The following is a 17,066-nucleotide window of genomic DNA, read 5'->3' as shown; positions in this document are numbered from 1 at the left end:
TTTTTGATGCATTTTAAAATAAAGGGATCATATTATCCCATGTGCCAAAACACCACTTATCGAGGGTACTTTACAACTTTTTATCTTCTTCTTTTTTCTTCCCTTTTTCGTGCTAATATAGAATGATGGGTATTTTGTAACGCAATGCACGCTCACACAACTTTCAAAGTTCGTATAAACGCAGTGGCGGGGCAACATTGTGACATGTGGTCAACTGACCACACATGTTTCTTGCAAATCCTTTGCATGCTGTTATAAATCATGAAAAATATATTAAAAATAAGTAAAAATACATATATTTGACATCACAGATTTTAAAAGACAATACAGACTTCAAGGTCTCGCTCCGCCACTGATAAACGAGCTGCTCATGTATTTTACATATATTTTACATGCAGCTATTTCCACCAACATGTTCTATCGAGCGTCATGTTGAAACTAAACTTGGATCACAGACTTTACCGCTGTTGTCCTTGCAGAAACAAATTAGTTAAAATGACAATGGCGATTCTTTATTTTGGAAATGCAGAACATCTGTCGGTGAACCATCGGTCAGTCCCGGCCTCGCCATCAACAAATTTGCCTAGTCTTTTCTTCTTCATCACTGTTGTAGGAGGTCATACATGGGTGCAATCTAACACATTTTTATTGTTGCCAAATTTTCCGGTTCATCTCTTTCTTGGTCTTGGGTGTTGTCTTTTTTTTTTACCCCTTGTTGTTGGTTCCTTCTTTATCTTTCTCGTCGCTAGGGCATTTTTTTTCCTTCTTCCTCGGTGTCCTATGTAGGTACAAAGATGAGAACATTTTTTGTTGCTTTGGATTTCCAATGTTCCTTCTTCTTCTTCTTTGTCGATATCCGATGCACTAACGACGGTGGTAACATTTCACTAGAGGTGATGGTGCGGTAACTTAATGGTGAATACCAACATCTTCATGGTATGGCGAGGAAGGGAGCCAGATCAAATATCTTGAAACAAAATAAAAACCATTGAAAAATTAACCGAGGGCGGTGAAGTCTTGTGTTGATAGGCTTGCAGCCAATAAAAAAGAGTGAAATTTTTATTTCCAGAACGTTGATTCTTCTATCCAACTAATGGTGGGTATTGAACATTCAAAAAATATTTGCATAAGGGCATCTCTAGCGGTGCGACGCAAAACGGTCGCTTCGTCCGCCGTGACCGGAAATGCGTCTGGGGCCTGCTCCAGCGGCGCGACGCAAAGTGACCGGGCCGTCCGCGGAGACGCAAACCTGGCCCCCCGTCTTCGCGGACGCTCGGCGGTCGCGGAATGTGTCCGCGTTGGGTACATCCGGGCCCGGTCGGCAGTGACTAGGTAAGCAAAAGATTTTTTCATTACTATTGATTGGCCAAAAGGACCATCTTTACAGAGATGGTTAGTCGAGTTAACCTAAAACTACAACGGCCGTACCTACTCGCCGTCGCGTGGCCTACACCAGCCTCGGTTACTCGCAGTCGCGCGCCCTACTACTGGCCGCCGGACGGGCCGACGACGTCGTCGAAGCGGGAGCGCTTCGCGCACTCCGCGCGCCGCGCACGCCGGCGACTGGACATCTCGTCCTGCCGCCTGCAGCGTTCGAGGGCCTCGGCCATGGAGCTGTTCCACATGGCCGTCGCCAGGGCCTCCTCCTCCTCCGCCGCCGCCTGGACCGCCGCCTCCGCGGCCCGGGCCTCCTCCTCTGCCACCGCTTGGACCGCCGCCGCCGCCGCGTCCTCGTTCGCCTAGACCGTCGACTGGATCGCCGCCATGTCGGCGACAAAGCGGGCCCTGTCCCTAGTCGCCGCCACCGCTTCGTCCCCGGCGGCGATGGCGGCTCCGGCCTTGCGGTTCTCCCGCCGACCCGCGCGGGAGAAGGGCCCCTACGCTGGAGCGAGTCCAGGTCGGAGCACATTAACTCTCGAGCCATGGCCATCGCATAGCCGTGGGCTTCCTCCTCCTCCACCCAAGCTCGACGGCGCCGGGCGTCCCGCCCAGGGACTCGAAGGACGCGGGCAGAATCCGCCGGTCGCCGCCGCAGCCGAAGCGCATGGGCACGGGGACGCGTCGTCGTCCGCGATGTCGTGGATGACAAGATCGGCCGGAGGGGCCGCGATGGCCGCCCGCGCCTCCGCGAGCTCGGCCCCCGCGTCGGCGAGCTCGACCATGGCGTTGGCGATCTCCGCCCTGGTCGCCGCGAGGCGCCCTTCCGCGCGCTCTGCCGCCTCCGCGACCTCCGCCTCCGCCGCCGCCACCTCCAGGTCCAGCTGTTGGGCCTCAACGCCGCCGGCGGCTACCTCCTCCTCCTCCTCCGGGTGGAGCTGGCGGCACATGTGAACAACGTGCTCCCAATTCATGTGGTCGGCCATGGATGGATTGTAGCTTGAGGTGTGCCCGTTGCCCCCGCCGGTGTCCACCATATATAGCCACAGCGGGGCGGAAAACGGCGTTGGCACAGGGCGTTTTGCCAATGTATTGGGTAAGCGCGGGAACGATCGTCGTCGCGCGGGAACAGTTAATCACCGGCGGCAGTCCTCGACGGGACGTAAAACGCCAGTAGCGAGCTTGACGCTGTTCCCGGACAAAAAATACGTCGGCACCGCTGGAGGTATCCAAGACGCAAACGATCACTCTGGGCCACATCGCGTCCGCGGGCCGACGCAAACGGACATTTCGGATGCGTCGGCCAGCTAGAGATGCCCTAACGTTATCGGATTTGAAATAAATTTTGGACACTACCATTAAACGGGAGGAAGGAGCCGTGGAGACTGGAGAGTGCATAGGTGGGCCATGGCTCGAGCGGCAGCAGATACAACTTCCAAGGCGGCCGGTCATGTCGTCCCCCTCCTTTGCCCCCGCTCCGCCGCCTGCTGCCCTCTGCTCTGCTCTGCCGCTGCTGTCCCCTCCTCGCCCTCGCCTCCATCAATGCCGCCCTCTCACCGCCCACCGCCCAGCACCCAGCCGCTATATCCCACGCCCCAGGCCTCCTCCTCCTCCACCAGTCCGCCTCCCCGCTCATTGAACCCTCTCTGCCGACCCGGTGCGCTACCATGGCGTCCACGGCGGAAGCGGCCGCCATCCTTTTCTCCATGCGCGAGCCCGGCCCCGTCCCTGACGACGGCGCCGCGCCGCCTGCCTCGGTTCCTGCGCGGCCGGACATTGATTTGAACAGGGCGACCAGCGACGACGAGGGCGGCGGCTGGGTTGCCGATCACTCGATAAGGGGCGGTGAAAGAGCCGCCCACGGGTCTGCGTCGGCTGCACTTGGTGATTCCACCACGCCGGCACTGCCTGAAACGGTACGCACTCGATCAATACGCTTTCCCCTCACTCGATAAGGGGCTGCACTTGTTTTTTTTTTTGTTTCGTCAGTGACATTACTTCCGCAAGCTTCTCTTGTTGATCGCGACCCAGTGGCTGCGAGGTTTTGTTAACTGAACCCTCACCACTGCTGCCTGCCTGCTGAAACGGGGTGATCACTGTTGTTCGATCAATGTGTCCACTTGCCCTGGTCTGATTGTTCAATTTTGTTGGTAGGCTCTGCACAATCAAATTGAAAATGACACTCCACGGGGGAGGGCTGCAAAGCGTGCTAGGAGTAGGACTGACGAGGGAAGACGAAGGCCACCATCCAAGCATGGAGGCAAGCGGTTCAGGGTTACTGATGATTTGCTGCAGACTGGCCAGGATCAAATTGGCAGTACGGCTCCACGAGGGAGGGCTGGAAGGGGAAGAGGAAGGCCGCCACCCAAACCCAGTGTGCAGACTGACCTGCCTCAGCAGGACCTCCCTCAATGTATCGTTGGAGAGGCAGCCAGTGCAGGTAGAGTGCGGCAAGACCATGGTTTGAACAAGGAACCTGAGAGCGCAGCCATGATAACGCCACAACCTGAGAGGGTATGCATGGCCTCATTTTCTTTTCTGCATCTTTTTTTTTTTCTCACACTGATTGATCAAGTAACTGTTTTTATTCATAGGCTGTTAATCATACCGCTATATGCGCTTGTTGCGGTGCCAGTTGCACTGATGAAAGTGAAAGCCCGGATTTGGAGCCTAGGGGAAATGAACCCCCAGAAGTTACCACCAAAGACCAAGCCCCTGCAATGCCACCAGTCCCAGACAGGGTATGCTTTCCTAATTTCCAGTGGACCTAACTTGTTCTGTTCATATTAAATTGATCAATGAATATAGGTATATAGGAGGTTTATACTCTATTGACCTTGAGGGGTCACCGAATTAGTTTCATGCTTTTCTCGACATGTAAAATAAAGTGATGTGCTATTTTGTCTGAATATCACAATCCTTCTCCATGCTGGCACTTTGGGAAAACATTGGATGTTCATATTTCACTGAAACACCTTTGATAAATCTTAATGTATATGTCTTTGGCTACAAAGCAGTTCTCGGCCAGTGCACTAGTAGTGGCCCACATAGACTGTATAATCTTTATGCAGGATCGAACTGAGGAATTGGGATTGGTACAGTTAAATTCCACCAAGCCTACCATCCCTAGTTGAAAAAACCGTACCGGACAATGGCCTGATTGTAAAATACCATATCCGGTGCCCTAACTGGCTTTTTACACTAGGTGGAACGTACAGGCAAGCGAACCGGCAAAATCCTAGCCAGATCGCCAGGTTTGTTGCGAACTAGAGAAAACCAGGAGCGCTCGAATTGCCAGGCGCTCCAGACGTCAGCGCTTCCGCTAATTTGTTAACAATTGGCGCGACAATGGAATCCGCTAATTTGTTAACAATTGGCGCGACAATGGAATTAGAACCATTTGTCCGACCTGTGGACCTTTAAATGAGAGCTCGACCGGTTTGATCGACGGTCTGGCTTTTTAAACTAGGCTACCATCTAGTTTTTTATTTTGTAATATTATAATTTCATACTCCAGAAAAAACTAAAATAGTACTCCCTCTATCCCAAAATAACTTGCTCAACTTTTTCTAGATATGTTGAGCAACTTATTTTGGGATGGAGGGAGTATTATAAATCTGCAACTGCCAAGCTACACATTTTTTAAATCAAAAGTTGGATATAAAATATTAGGACAATTTCAATTATTAACAATGTAATTGCACATTCTGCAAGTATAATTATTTTTGCATATTAATTATCGGAAACATGCAGTTACCTAGATTGGAAATTGTTCTAGCAACTCGTTGCACATTTTTAACTCAAGCTGCGGAAAAGAAGTGCATCTTTAATGTTTAAAAATGAGGAACCAGATATTAGATTTAGAAAATTAATCAATCACCAACAATTAATAATTAATTACTAAAGCAGAAGAAAAACGAAAATGTTATAGTAGCAGGTTGCACAGTTTCGTGTGGACCAGCTAGTTTATTTTTTTCCATACGACTAACAACGGCCAGGTTCCACTATCAGAAGTTAACGGAACAGGACAAACCATTGTTTCAGCATCCAGGTGCAACAAAAAAGAAAATTGTTCAATTCTCCACCTATGCTAAAGTTAACTGCAGCGGAGTTCTCGAGGGTACAATATTAACAGTATTACAACAGGACCCAGGGATTTTCTTTTTTCTCGAACACATGCCAAAGCATGCGTCATTGTATATTAGAAGAAGCCATCGAGAAGACGGGAGCATACAGGGTTTAGCAGAGCTACAAAAGAAGTTCAGAGAAAAGAAAATGAAACTATACAAGGCTAACTTTGTTAGGCCTAGGTACTCTAAGGTGCTGCAGCATCGGGAGGTCTAGCATGTAAGGGTAGCCGGCGTAGCGCCTTGGCGCCGGCCATCATCCGTAGGTTGGCTTCCTCAAGGATTGACACGACCAGATCACGCATGTTGGGTGTTATGTTTTTGAAAATTGCATCATTCTGAACCTTCCAGAGTCTCCACATGGTTAGGATAATGATCTTTGTCACAAATCAACTCAGAAGATATCAACAGGATGCAGGATGCAACAAGTTTATCTTTCTCACAAATCAACTCAGAAGCATACAATCAGCAACATAATTTTTCCTCCCTTGAGTCCTGGTGTTTACCAACATCATCTTGAATCGGAGGCCCCAGCAGTCACATAAAAGTTTTTATACTCTACTGTCCTCGAGGGATCAGCAAATCATTATGCTACTCTTCAACATGTAAAAGAGGAGACCAGTGTGCTATTTTGTCAGAGTAACACAATCCTGCTCTGTTTGGCTCTTTGGAAAGAAAAATTAGGACGGGCTGATAACTCTGCAAAATATTGCATTTTCTATAATCTGGATCGACTAACTTACAATAGCTCGGTTTTGCATAAAATTTCATCACCCAAATAGGTTTCTCATGTTTCCCTGCTTATGCATAGTTTTGCACGAAGTAGTACTTAGCTTACCTCTCTTGTATTGATATATATATTTACTGATCTACCACTAAAATATTATCTGCTATTTTTACTGCCATTTGTTAAGCTAAAGTTCTAAATGTTATATAACTATGCAGGTTGATGTAGGCCCAGGGTATATAACTGGCAGAAAGTTAGGTCAAGGTGGCTCTGGCAAGGTCTATGTTGGCAGACAAATACCTGTTACTCTTGGAGGTCCAAGCAAGGAGGTTACATCTGTTGCCTGACTGCCTTATCTAGATGGATGCCGAAGTCTGTTCTTAATATATGCAAACCTTATCTTGATCAATATCATGTAGGTTGCACTAAAATTTGAGCTTCGAAGAAGCAAAGCAGGTAGCTATGACCCCCCATTTGAGTGGCAAGTCTATCAGTAAGAACTATACACAATCATCCCTTTTACATTTATATAATTCTCTGTGGAGCAAGGCATATTAACATTTTGTGCGCAGGGCTCTCAATGGTTGTTATGGTATACCATCAGTACACCACATGGGTTGCCAAGGAGACTACTGCATTCTTGTGAGTTTAACTTTTGGAAAACAATTATGCATTCAGAAATTCCTTTTAACTCATTATGATCTTTCCACTGAACCATCATTCCGAAATTGCAGGTAATGGATATGCTTGGTCCAAGCCTCAAGGATGTTTGGTATTCACAGGGACAGGAGTAAGTATCTCATCAATATTTTAACCTGTCCACTAGTTCAAATTACCATTTGCTGAAAGTATCAACACTCCTAACAGGGTGACATTTCAAATGGGTGCTTGTATTGCCATTGAAGCCATATTAATTCTTGAGAAGATCCATTCGAAAGGGTAATTTAAAGCCATTTGATGTTTCTGAGATGCATTTCCTCTAATCTTCTACTATTCAACTCTTGCTGCGCCTCCTATTTTTGCCAGCTTTGTACATGGTGATGTGAAACCTGAAAACTTTTTGCTTGGTCAGCCTGGATCAGCTGATGAAAAGAAGATTTTCCTGGTTGATTTTGGTTTAGGTATGCTGTTGCATAAGATAATGTTCTTTGTATATGGATATTCGGTCCCATGTTCTCAATGCAGTCTGCCCTTTGCTCAGAACTCAAAGACATTGGCTACTTAGTAGAACGTTGATGTCTTTTGTGTCCCACAAATCTTTTTTCACATGGTTTTGTTGATATTAAAATTATGCAGCATCCAACTGGAAAAGGAACATAGCGTCATCCAACATGCATGTTCAATATGACCAGAGGCCAGGCATTTTTAGGTTTGTTCTGACTAGTTTTTCTGTACAAAGTTACCACACCTATTTAACTTATTTCCTTTCGTTTTTTCGTAGGGGAACAGTTAGATATGCGAGTGTCCATGCCCATTTAGGTCGTACAAGCAGTAGGAGGGATGATTTGGAATCACTAGCATACACCCTTATGTTTTTATTACGAGGAAGCTTACCATGGAAAGGCATTCAGGTAAGCCTTTGATATGCTCAACAGAGTTTTAATAGTATTTTCAATTCGCTACTTCAGTGTTGCTGGCTTATTAATGCAGGAAGATAACAGGAGCTTTCTTGTTTGTAAGAAGAAAATGGAAACTTCTCCAGAGATGCTGTGTGAATTCTGTCCTGATCCATTCAAACGTTTTGTTGAGATGGTCACTACTATGAAATTTGATGAAGTACCAAATTACCGAAAACTTGTTTCTCTGTTTGAGGATATGATTGAAGGACCTGCTTCAAGACCCATCAGGATCGATGGAGCTCTAGAGGTCTATACTGCTTTATCGACAACATGTATCTGTACTGCTTGTATTAGATTTACTCATGCTTCTGTTATGCAAATTATAGGTTGGAAATAAACGTGGGAGAATGGTAGTAAATCTTGAAGAAGATGAACGGCCTATGAAAAAAGTTCGGTCGGGGAACCCAGCAACTCAGTGGATTTCGGTTTATAATGCTAGTTGGCCCACAAAGCAGCGGTAATTATTTATTCTAAATATGAAAATTGTGAGATATTCTTCAAATCGTTTTTTTTGCTTGCTCAGATTATTATTTCCTCATTCCCTTGCCCTCTGAAAGTGGCCTGTTCTAGTGCTTCAAGTCCCCAGAGATCCCTGCCACATTCCATATGTGCCACATAGTCCTCATATACTCTTCACACCTGAGATCAAGGATTAGTTAACTTTAAGCGTTTGATGGTTCTAAATAGCTTGTTTATATGAATATGTGACTTTTTACCTCCAATTATTTTTCTTAATAAGGCGGAGATCCAGTTATTGTCTTTGGTTATTTCAGTTGAATACAACACCTGTCTTGTGGCGATTGATGTTGTGTGCCATATCTATTGGTCTGAAACTCCACATTTAGATGTCATCCACATTATTCGTGCCTTAATTGTATCTGATATCCTGGTGAAATCATCTACCCGAAGCTATACGATTATGCTTTTCTGTAACTAAAAAGACATCCATGCTAGTTGTTAGTACCTTTTTTATTGGATATTGATGAATGTTTAATATCCTTCCTAAATTAAAGGTGTTATTGATTAATGTAAATGTCAATATATGTTCTCTGCCTTTTGTAGATACCACTATGATATATCTAATTCAAGGCTGCATCAGTGTATAGAAGAAGGTAATGAAGCTGGCTTGTTGATTAGTTGCGTAGCTTCTGTAACAAATCTGTGGACTCTCGTCATGGATGCTGGGACTGGTTTTTCTTCTCAAGTTTACGAGGTTTCCCAATTTTTCGTGCACAAGGTGGGCTACTGTCTCTGCCTTCTCAAGTTTGCATTTTATTGAATCCAGAATCCTCAATACTATCTTGTTTGTAAATTTGTATGTAGGATTGGATTATGGAGCAGTGGGATAATAAGTTTTACATAACATCAATAGCTGGAGCAACCAATGGAAGCTCATTGGTTGTAATGTCCAGAGGTTTGTGAATTACCTGTTCTCTGTCAACAACTACTGTTCTTACTGACCTGTTGTCGTTTGCTCCAATAGCTCCTTCGTGAAAGATTATATTTTTTAAAATAATATACTTCTATAGACAATATTCTCCTAGTATGGTGCACCACATCAATGTTTCATCACAAAGCATGCATGGGGTCATAGCGGGGGAGGGGAGATTACCATTCTACCGATATTGTACCTCATTTTATCATGCGCGCAGTCCTTCTCTTTTGAAAATGAAGAGTTATCTTGAAACAAACATTTAGCAGAGCATCTTGTACACCAAGGTTATGTAGAGGTCATCAGAATTAGTTTGTGGAGGTTGCACACCATTTTTAGTCCGCTTAGTGTCTGGGGCATGTTATATTTATCTGCTATTGGTCATTGTTCTCATAAATTAGTGATGAGCCTACTTTTTACTATTTTTTGTTTTTAATATTTACGTAACGCTTTGACAGTTCGCTACTATATATAATCAGCATCTGTCTAATGTATGCGATCCTGATGCTTCATACTGGGTTCTTTTCTTTCCATGATATGCTCTTTTAATCTCTGGTGTTTGCAATCTTTACAGGAACTCCATATACACAGCAGGCATACAAAGTCAGTGAATATTTTCCTTATAACTGGATCAATAGAAAGTGGAAAGAAGGTTTTCATGTCACATCTATGGGAACCGCTGGAAATCGTTGGGTAGTTGTCATGTCGAGGAATGCGGGTTACTCTGATCAGGTTAAAACACGTGCATGCACTTCTTATTTGTGGTACATATTAAAAATCTTTTGTAAATAATCCTTTCATGAATTTTGCGGTTCCTCATGTATGATATAACTTCACCTGTGCTAAACACTGATATGTACATCTACACAGTCTGCATATGACTTCACAAAAACACACAGGCATGTGTATGTACTTGCAGAGCTATCTAAAACTGCTTTGGACATTTAGGTGATTCACGTCTTACAAGTGGCAACCTGAGCCTTGCCTGTTAAATATTTATATTTTAAATATGTTGCAGCAAGAATGGGGTAGTTAATCTTAGAGAATTTAACATAAAAACATTTGTAGCAAGCCTGAGATTTTATACATATTACGGTCTCCTAGGCGAGGCCGCAATGAAACTGAATATGTCTTCGAATCTTCAGGTTGTGGAGTTGGATTTTGTTTATCCGAGTGAAGGAATCCACCGGCGATGGGAGAGTGGTTACAGAATAACTTCATGTGCAGGCACGCCTGACCAAGCAGCTTTTATCTTGAGCATACCAAAGAGGAAGCCAATGGATGAGGCCCAGGAAACCCTTCGAACTTCTGCCTTCCCCAGCGACCGCATGGTGAAGGTACCTTGAGCATTTTTCACTAGCTTACAACATATTTTACATGGATGTAGTAATATGTTCATTCGTAGGTCTGAATATAACCGTAGCGTGGTAACAATTTTTCAGGAAAAATGGGCGAAGAAGCTACGCATTAATTCAGTCTGCTATGGGCGAACCAAGTGTTGACGGCAATGGGCCGGGTGATACTCTTATTCCAATTGTAAAGAATCGCAGGTGGTGTTTTGGTTTGTTGCTGTCAATCTATGTTGATAACTTGACTCCAAACGGGGAGAGCGTGCACCTGAAATGTCATCTAGTTGCTGCGGTGCCTAGCTTTGAACCAACAGCGGAACCGTTTTGTTGCAGTAGGTCTGGTGCTTCGTGCACTACGCTGAACTTGTTTGTTGCAGTGTGTTCGTAGCGATATGTGGGAGTCACAAAGCTCATTTTGTCGACCAGGCAATGTCCTTTGGTTACAATCGTTCACCCAACTTTCACATCCCCAATCATAAAATATTGTCGTCAACCAGATTGCCAAACATTTTGAAAACTCATATTGGGTTCACCGCAATTCTGCAAACTTGATCATCTTCATCCTAACAACGCGTTCGCGCGGTATCATTGCACCATGTCTTGCTGGGTCACCGATGATGGATCATCTGGGTTCGTGGTTTTGTGATCGTGTGACCCGTACGTCCCTTCAGCTATCAACTCGTGCAGTAAATTGCTGTCAGGGCTTAAACGGCAAGTGCTGCGGCAGAAGAGTGCAGCTCTACGTACGTGCTCGATCAACTAGAGAGTAGAGTGTCATCATGACCAAGTGCTGTCATATCCGTGCGCAGGCTAGCCGTGTTGGAGCATGGAGATCGAGTTTATGGGCACGTCGTGCATACAGATTCGCACGACCGACCGACCGACTGATATGGGCGAACCTTGAGCACGTACCGACCGATGCCGGCTTGCCGGTCCGACATCGCGTGTCTGGACTGTACAGAACGAGCTTTGGATATGGAAAATGATCCTATTCCCCCGGGGGCTGCGAGCGAGCGCACCTCCGGGTCACGCACCGTGCGATCGGCCTCATCGCTTGGTCAAAAAACGGCCACGTCGCTCCTCTTCTTATCTCCTCGTCACCAACCGAACATCATCTTCTTTCTCTCTCTTCTCGCTCACTCCCTAGAATTTCACCGACGATCCACGTGCATCCCTCCGGCTGGACGCCGTTGATCTCGTTATTCGCGGCCGCTACCTCTCCCCCGCCGCCGGATCCCGCGCCTCCCACTTCAGATCTCACCCCTTCTGCTACCTCGACAGATCTCGCGCCTCCCACTACGCAGTGGAGGGCGGTGGACAGGGGCCCACAGTTCGCGCAAGCCACGGTGGCTCCGCCCAGCCTCGTGGTACTCCGCCGCGCCAACCTCCGTCCAGGCTTCGTCCTCAAGGCCATCGGTGGGTAGAGGTTCTGCCAAGAGAGGGGCTGCTGAGCACCTCGATGCGCCGACCCGATCGTCTCCGGTAGGTGCTACCTTGGGCGCGTCAGCGTTGCTGTTTGAGATATGCCCAAGAGGCAATAATAAATTAGTTATTGTTATATCTTAGTGTTCATGATAAATGTTTACATCCCATGCTATAATTGTATTAACCGAAACATTGATACATGTGTGTTATGTAAACAACGAGGAGTCCCTAGTAAGCCTCTTGTATAACTAGCTTGTTGATTAATAAATGATCATGATTTCGTGATCATGAACATTGGATGTTGTTAATAACAAGGTTATGTCATTGGGTGAATGATATAATGGACATACACCCAAATAAGCGTAGCATGAGATCAAGTCATTAAGTTCAACTTGCTATAAGCTTTCGATACATAGTTACCTAGTCCTTCGACCATGAGATCATGTAAATCACTTACACCGGAAGGGTACTTTGATTACATCAAACGCCATTGCGTAAATGGGTGGTTATAAAGATGTAATTAAGTATTCGGAAAGTGTGAGTTGAAGCATATGGATCAACAGTGGGATTTGTCCATCCCGATGACGGATAGATATACTCTGGGCCCTCTCGGTGGAATGTCGTCTGATTAGCTTGCAAGCATGTGACTGGATCACAAGAGATGACATACCACAGTACGAGTAAAGAGTACTTGTCGGTAACGAGGTTGAACAAGGTATGGAGATACCGATTATCGAACCTCGGACAAGTAAAGTATCGCGTGACAAAGGAAATCGGTATCGTATGTAAATGATTCAATCGATCACTAAGTTATCGTTGAATATGTGGGAGGCATTATGAATCTCCAGATCCCGCTATTGGTTATTGGTCGGAGAGGAGTCTCGACCATGTCTGCATAGTTCACGAACCGTAGGGTGACGCGCTTAAGGTTCGATGTCGCATAAGTAGATTCGGAATATGAGATGAAGACCGAAGTTTGTTCGGAGTCTCGGATGGGATCCAGGACATCACGAGGAGGTCCGGAATGGTCCGGAGAATAAGATTCATATAAGGGAAGTTGATTTCTAGGTTTCGAAAAAGTTCGGGATTTTTCCGGTGGATGACCAGGAAGGTTCTAGAAGGTTTCGGGGGTCCCACCAGTGGGACCACGACCCTAGGAGGCCTAGCATGTGCCTAGGGGATGCTCCCTAGCCTAATGGGCTAGGGGCACATGCCCCCCAAGGCCCAGCCGGCCAACCCCTTAGGGTTTCCCCAAAACCCTAAGGGGGATCAACTTGGGGGGAAGAAAACTCCCCCTCCCCCTTTTGGCCGCCGGCCAGCCCTAGATGGGCTTGGGGGCACCCCAACTGACCTCCCCCTTATATAAAGAGGGGAGGGGGAAGGGGGCGCACCACCCCTTCCAGACCAAACCCTGGACGCCCCCTCTCTCCTCCATAGAGTTGTTCCGGCTTGGCGAAGCCCTGCAACTTTTCTCCTCCACCACCACCACCACGCCGTCGTGCTGCTGGGATTCTGAGGGGATCTACCACACCTCCGCCGCTCGCTGGAACGGGGAGAGGACGGGCTTCGTCGACACCGTACGCACGACCGAGTACGGAAGTGCTGCCGAATTGCAGCACTGGATGATCGACTACATCAACAACGAGATCTAATCTCGTAGGCTTTGGAATCTTCGATGGTTAGTATCACATACATCTCGTTGCTTCGATCTTGGTAGTTTAGATCTTGGCTTTTCCATAGATTAGATCTTGGATTTATTCGTCTTTGCGGTAGATTTTTTTTTCTTCCATGCAACGAATCCATCAGTGGTATCAGAGCCGTGTCTATGCATAGATCTGTTGCACGAGTAGAACACAATGGATTTGTGGGCGTTGATGCTCTTGTTGTTTTTGGCTAGTGTACTTTGCATCTTGCGGGATGGTGGGATGAAGCAGCCCGGGCTAACTTTACATGACCGCGTCTCATGAGACTTGCTCCACGCTTGACATGCAACTTGTATTGCATAAGTGGCTTTGCGGGTGTATGTCTCTCTCACCATAGTTAAGATTCAATTTACTCTTTCAATTGATAACATTAGTATCACCGTTTTGGTTCATGTTCGTAGGTAGATTGGATCTTACTCGAAAACCCTAAACCACGTAAAATATGCAAACCAAATTAGAGGCGTCTAACTTATTTTTGCAGGGTTTGATGATGTGATATGGCCATGATGTGATGATAATTATATTTGATGTATGAGATGTTCATTATTGTATTATGGAAACCAGCAGGAGCCTAATGGTTGTCTTTAAATTTGTTAAGACCTGCATGTTTATTCATCAGGTAATAGATTTATTTCAAGTAGTTGTTATAGTAGCTATAAGTGATGGATAACCATGAAGCGACGCCATGGACCTTGGTGCAATGCTGGTGATGATGGAGATTATGCTCGTGTGCTTTGAAGATGGGGATCAAAAGCATAAGAAGAAGAAGGCGAGGGGGGAGGGAGCCTTTGCCACGCAGTGATGTCCCTTTGGCTATGTTCTCGTTGTCGAACCTTTATGTTGTCGAACCATGATATTGTGTGAACATTGATCTTCTCGAACCTTCATTGTCGTTTAACCTTATTGTAATTGGAACTTTGATGTCGTCGAACCTTCTTTGTAATTTCAACTATTATGCTGTGTCGTACATATTCTGTCCAATGTTGTATTCAAAACTGTTGGAGCATGGTAGGATTTTTCATGGGTTTAACACAAGTCAATGTGTGGCGCCCTTCCCACTGGCGCCACACTGCACTGTGTGGCGCCCGATGCCACGAGCGCCACACATGCCAACTTATATCAACTTTTGGGTCGAAAACATCCAGGGGCTCCGGACGATTAGTCCTTAGCCGTTTTGGCGAGGCTATTTGTGTGGCGCCGATGGCATCAGCGCCACACTGTGAGGTGTGGCGCCCGTGGCATCGGCGCCACACAAACAGGGTCGCAAAACGGCTAAGTCCCAGACGATTTGTCTTACAGTATGTTTTGGGCAATTACAAATGCATGTGTGGCGCCGATGGGAGGGGCGCCACACATGCTGCCACGTCGGATCGGCGCACCAGCTCAACGTCGAGGGCGCCACGTCGGCTGGGAGAGTGGCGCCGGCAGGACGGGCGCCACACTGGCATGTGTGGCGCCCATGGGAGTGGTGCCACACAAAAGGGTTAGATGGGTGAAATAGTTTGGCCGGCGCCACACTGGCATGTGTGGCGCCCATGGGAGTGGTGCCACACAAAAGGGTTAGATGGGTGAAATAGTTTGGCCGGAGGGTCAGTTTGTGCTTTTCTTTCACTTTTGGATTATTTCTGTGTAAATCGCCCTCCCCCGCTCTGTTTTCTCTTACTCTGCGCGCCAAATATTAGATTTTAGAAAATTAATCAATAACCAAAAATTTAAAATTTAAAATGTTGTAGTAGCGGGTTGCACATTTAACATTTTTGTGTGGACTACCTAGTTTTTTTTCTTTCCGTATGATCAACAACGGCCAGGTTCCACTATCAGAAGATAACGGAACTGGGCAAACTATTGTTAGGCATCCAGGCTCAGTGAAAAAGAAAATTGTTGAAAGGACAAACCATTGTTCAGCATCTAGGCTGAACGAAAAATAAAATTGTTCAAAGTGCCACCTATGCTAAGGTTAACAACAGCGAAGTTCTTGAGGCTATGATATTAACAGTATTACAACAGCACCAGGGCTACATCAGCCAACAAATATGATCAACAGAATGCAGGATGCAACAAATTTATCGTTGTCACCAATCAAGTGAGAAGAATATCAGCAGAATCATTCCTCCCGTGAGTCCGGGTGTCCACGAACATCGTCTTGAATCGGAGCCCCAAGCAGTCCAGGGTTATCATTGCTTCTCGAAGCATCTTGACCCTCCACGCCATCCTTTGAAGCTCATATGGTGCTTCTATCAGCATCTCCCTGTCTTTCAAACCATGTAAACCTGCCCAATATTTTTCTTTTTTAAAAATTGGTGCTTTATTACTTAATCAAGCAATTACACCTGGCCTCTGCATAACTAGGATGCACACAGCCGTTCGGCAGCCACAAATAGTTCCAAAGAAAAAAGACGTACGTAGGCGAAATACATATCATTAATGAGCAATTGTTGAACGCCTAAGATGATGGTGGAGGCGCAATCCGTAGATTATGCTGCCATCCATGTAGGGAAAAAATATCTCTTGCCGTATCCTCCAACCGTGTACAGACCTCCGTAAATAAGTCTCGGTTCTCCACTCTCTGTAGCGCAGACCACGAACGGGTTGTAGCGGTGCATCTGTATATAACCTGCAAAAGGGAGCAATTCTTATCATTAAAAACTTTGTCATTTCTGCATAGCCATAGCGACCATATAACGGCAAGCGCTTCCACCCTAATAAGCGTTCTAAACCTGTGATCGATACCATGAAGCCAATTCCCAAATATATTGGTTACACTGGTCGGAGGATACAGGCCTGAAGCTACTTGGATGCATGACCATATAGATCTGGCAAAACGGCACTGGAAGAACAAGTGTTTAATTGTCTCATTGTGATGACAGAATACACACTTGGTACTCCCAAGCCAATTTCGTTTCAGAAGATTATCTTTGGTTAGAATTACCCCTCGACGTAAATACCATCCCAAAAAATTAAATTTTAGCGGTATTTTCATCTTCCAAATCTTCTTGTTCTTATCAACTGGAATGTCAGATTGGATAATTGCATTGTATAACGAACTTACTGTGAACTTCCCATTGGATTGTAAGTTCCAACGAAATTCATCCGGCCCTTGGGATAACTGAATGGATTCCAAACGAAGAAGTAAGGAATTCCACGTAATAATTCTCTGTCCGTATAAATCTCGTCTAAATGTCACAGATGGTGGTGAGGTCGCCATTACTAGAGCAATGGTATCACTTTCGCGACGAACAATGCTATATAACGCCGGATATTGTTCCGAGAGAGGTCTATTCTCTAACCAAGAATCCTCCCAAAATCG

General features: G+C 45.9%; 1 protein-coding gene across 2 annotated transcripts; it reads left to right on the top strand.

Annotated features, from left to right (window-relative positions):
* Positions 1–2,786: 2,786 nt before the first annotated feature.
* LOC127292455 (casein kinase 1-like protein HD16) lies at positions 2,787–10,938 on the top strand. 2 transcript variants are annotated; one of them, XR_007845154.1, is made up of 18 exons: positions 2,787–3,293; positions 3,532–3,891; positions 3,972–4,118; positions 6,450–6,560; positions 6,651–6,724; positions 6,804–6,873; positions 6,966–7,021; positions 7,099–7,170; positions 7,258–7,352; positions 7,528–7,600; positions 7,673–7,802; positions 7,882–8,097; positions 8,177–8,307; positions 8,913–9,087; positions 9,174–9,264; positions 9,857–10,014; positions 10,510–10,619; positions 10,725–10,938. XR_007845154.1 is itself a non-coding variant. In XM_051321847.1 (18 exons), exons 1-18 carry the CDS (start codon positions 3,045–3,047, stop codon positions 10,782–10,784), a joined length of 2,460 nt encoding a protein of 819 aa, XP_051177807.1. In that variant the 5' UTR covers positions 2,787–3,044; the 3' UTR covers positions 10,785–10,938. The 2 variants fall into 2 exon arrangements, 1 of the variants encoding a protein (XP_051177807.1); XM_051321847.1 differs by having other exon boundaries at positions 10,428–10,619.
* The last annotated feature ends 6,128 nt before the right edge of the window (positions 10,939–17,066 follow it).

Source organism: Lolium perenne, chromosome 4, assembly GCF_019359855.2.
Source record: "Lolium perenne isolate Kyuss_39 chromosome 4, Kyuss_2.0, whole genome shotgun sequence".
Taxonomy (NCBI): Eukaryota; Viridiplantae; Streptophyta; class Magnoliopsida; order Poales; family Poaceae; genus Lolium; species Lolium perenne.
The sequence above is the reverse complement of the archived record's forward strand: the minus strand, read 5'-3'. Positions and strand labels throughout refer to the sequence as shown.

What these genes read in the sequence shown, in the direction of transcription:
- LOC127292455 (XM_051321847.1), top strand. Translation starts at nt 3,045, where the DNA reads ATGGCGTCCACGGCGGAAGCGGCCGCCATCCTTTTCTCCATGCGCGAG. An exon ending in TACCATGGAAAGGCATTCAG is followed by an intron (nt 7,803 to 7,881) that starts GTAAGCCTTTGA and finishes TTATTAATGCAG; the next exon opens with GAAGATAACAGGAGCTTTCT. An exon ending in GGATCGATGGAGCTCTAGAG is followed by an intron (nt 8,098 to 8,176) that starts GTCTATACTGCT and finishes TGCAAATTATAG; the next exon opens with GTTGGAAATAAACGTGGGAG.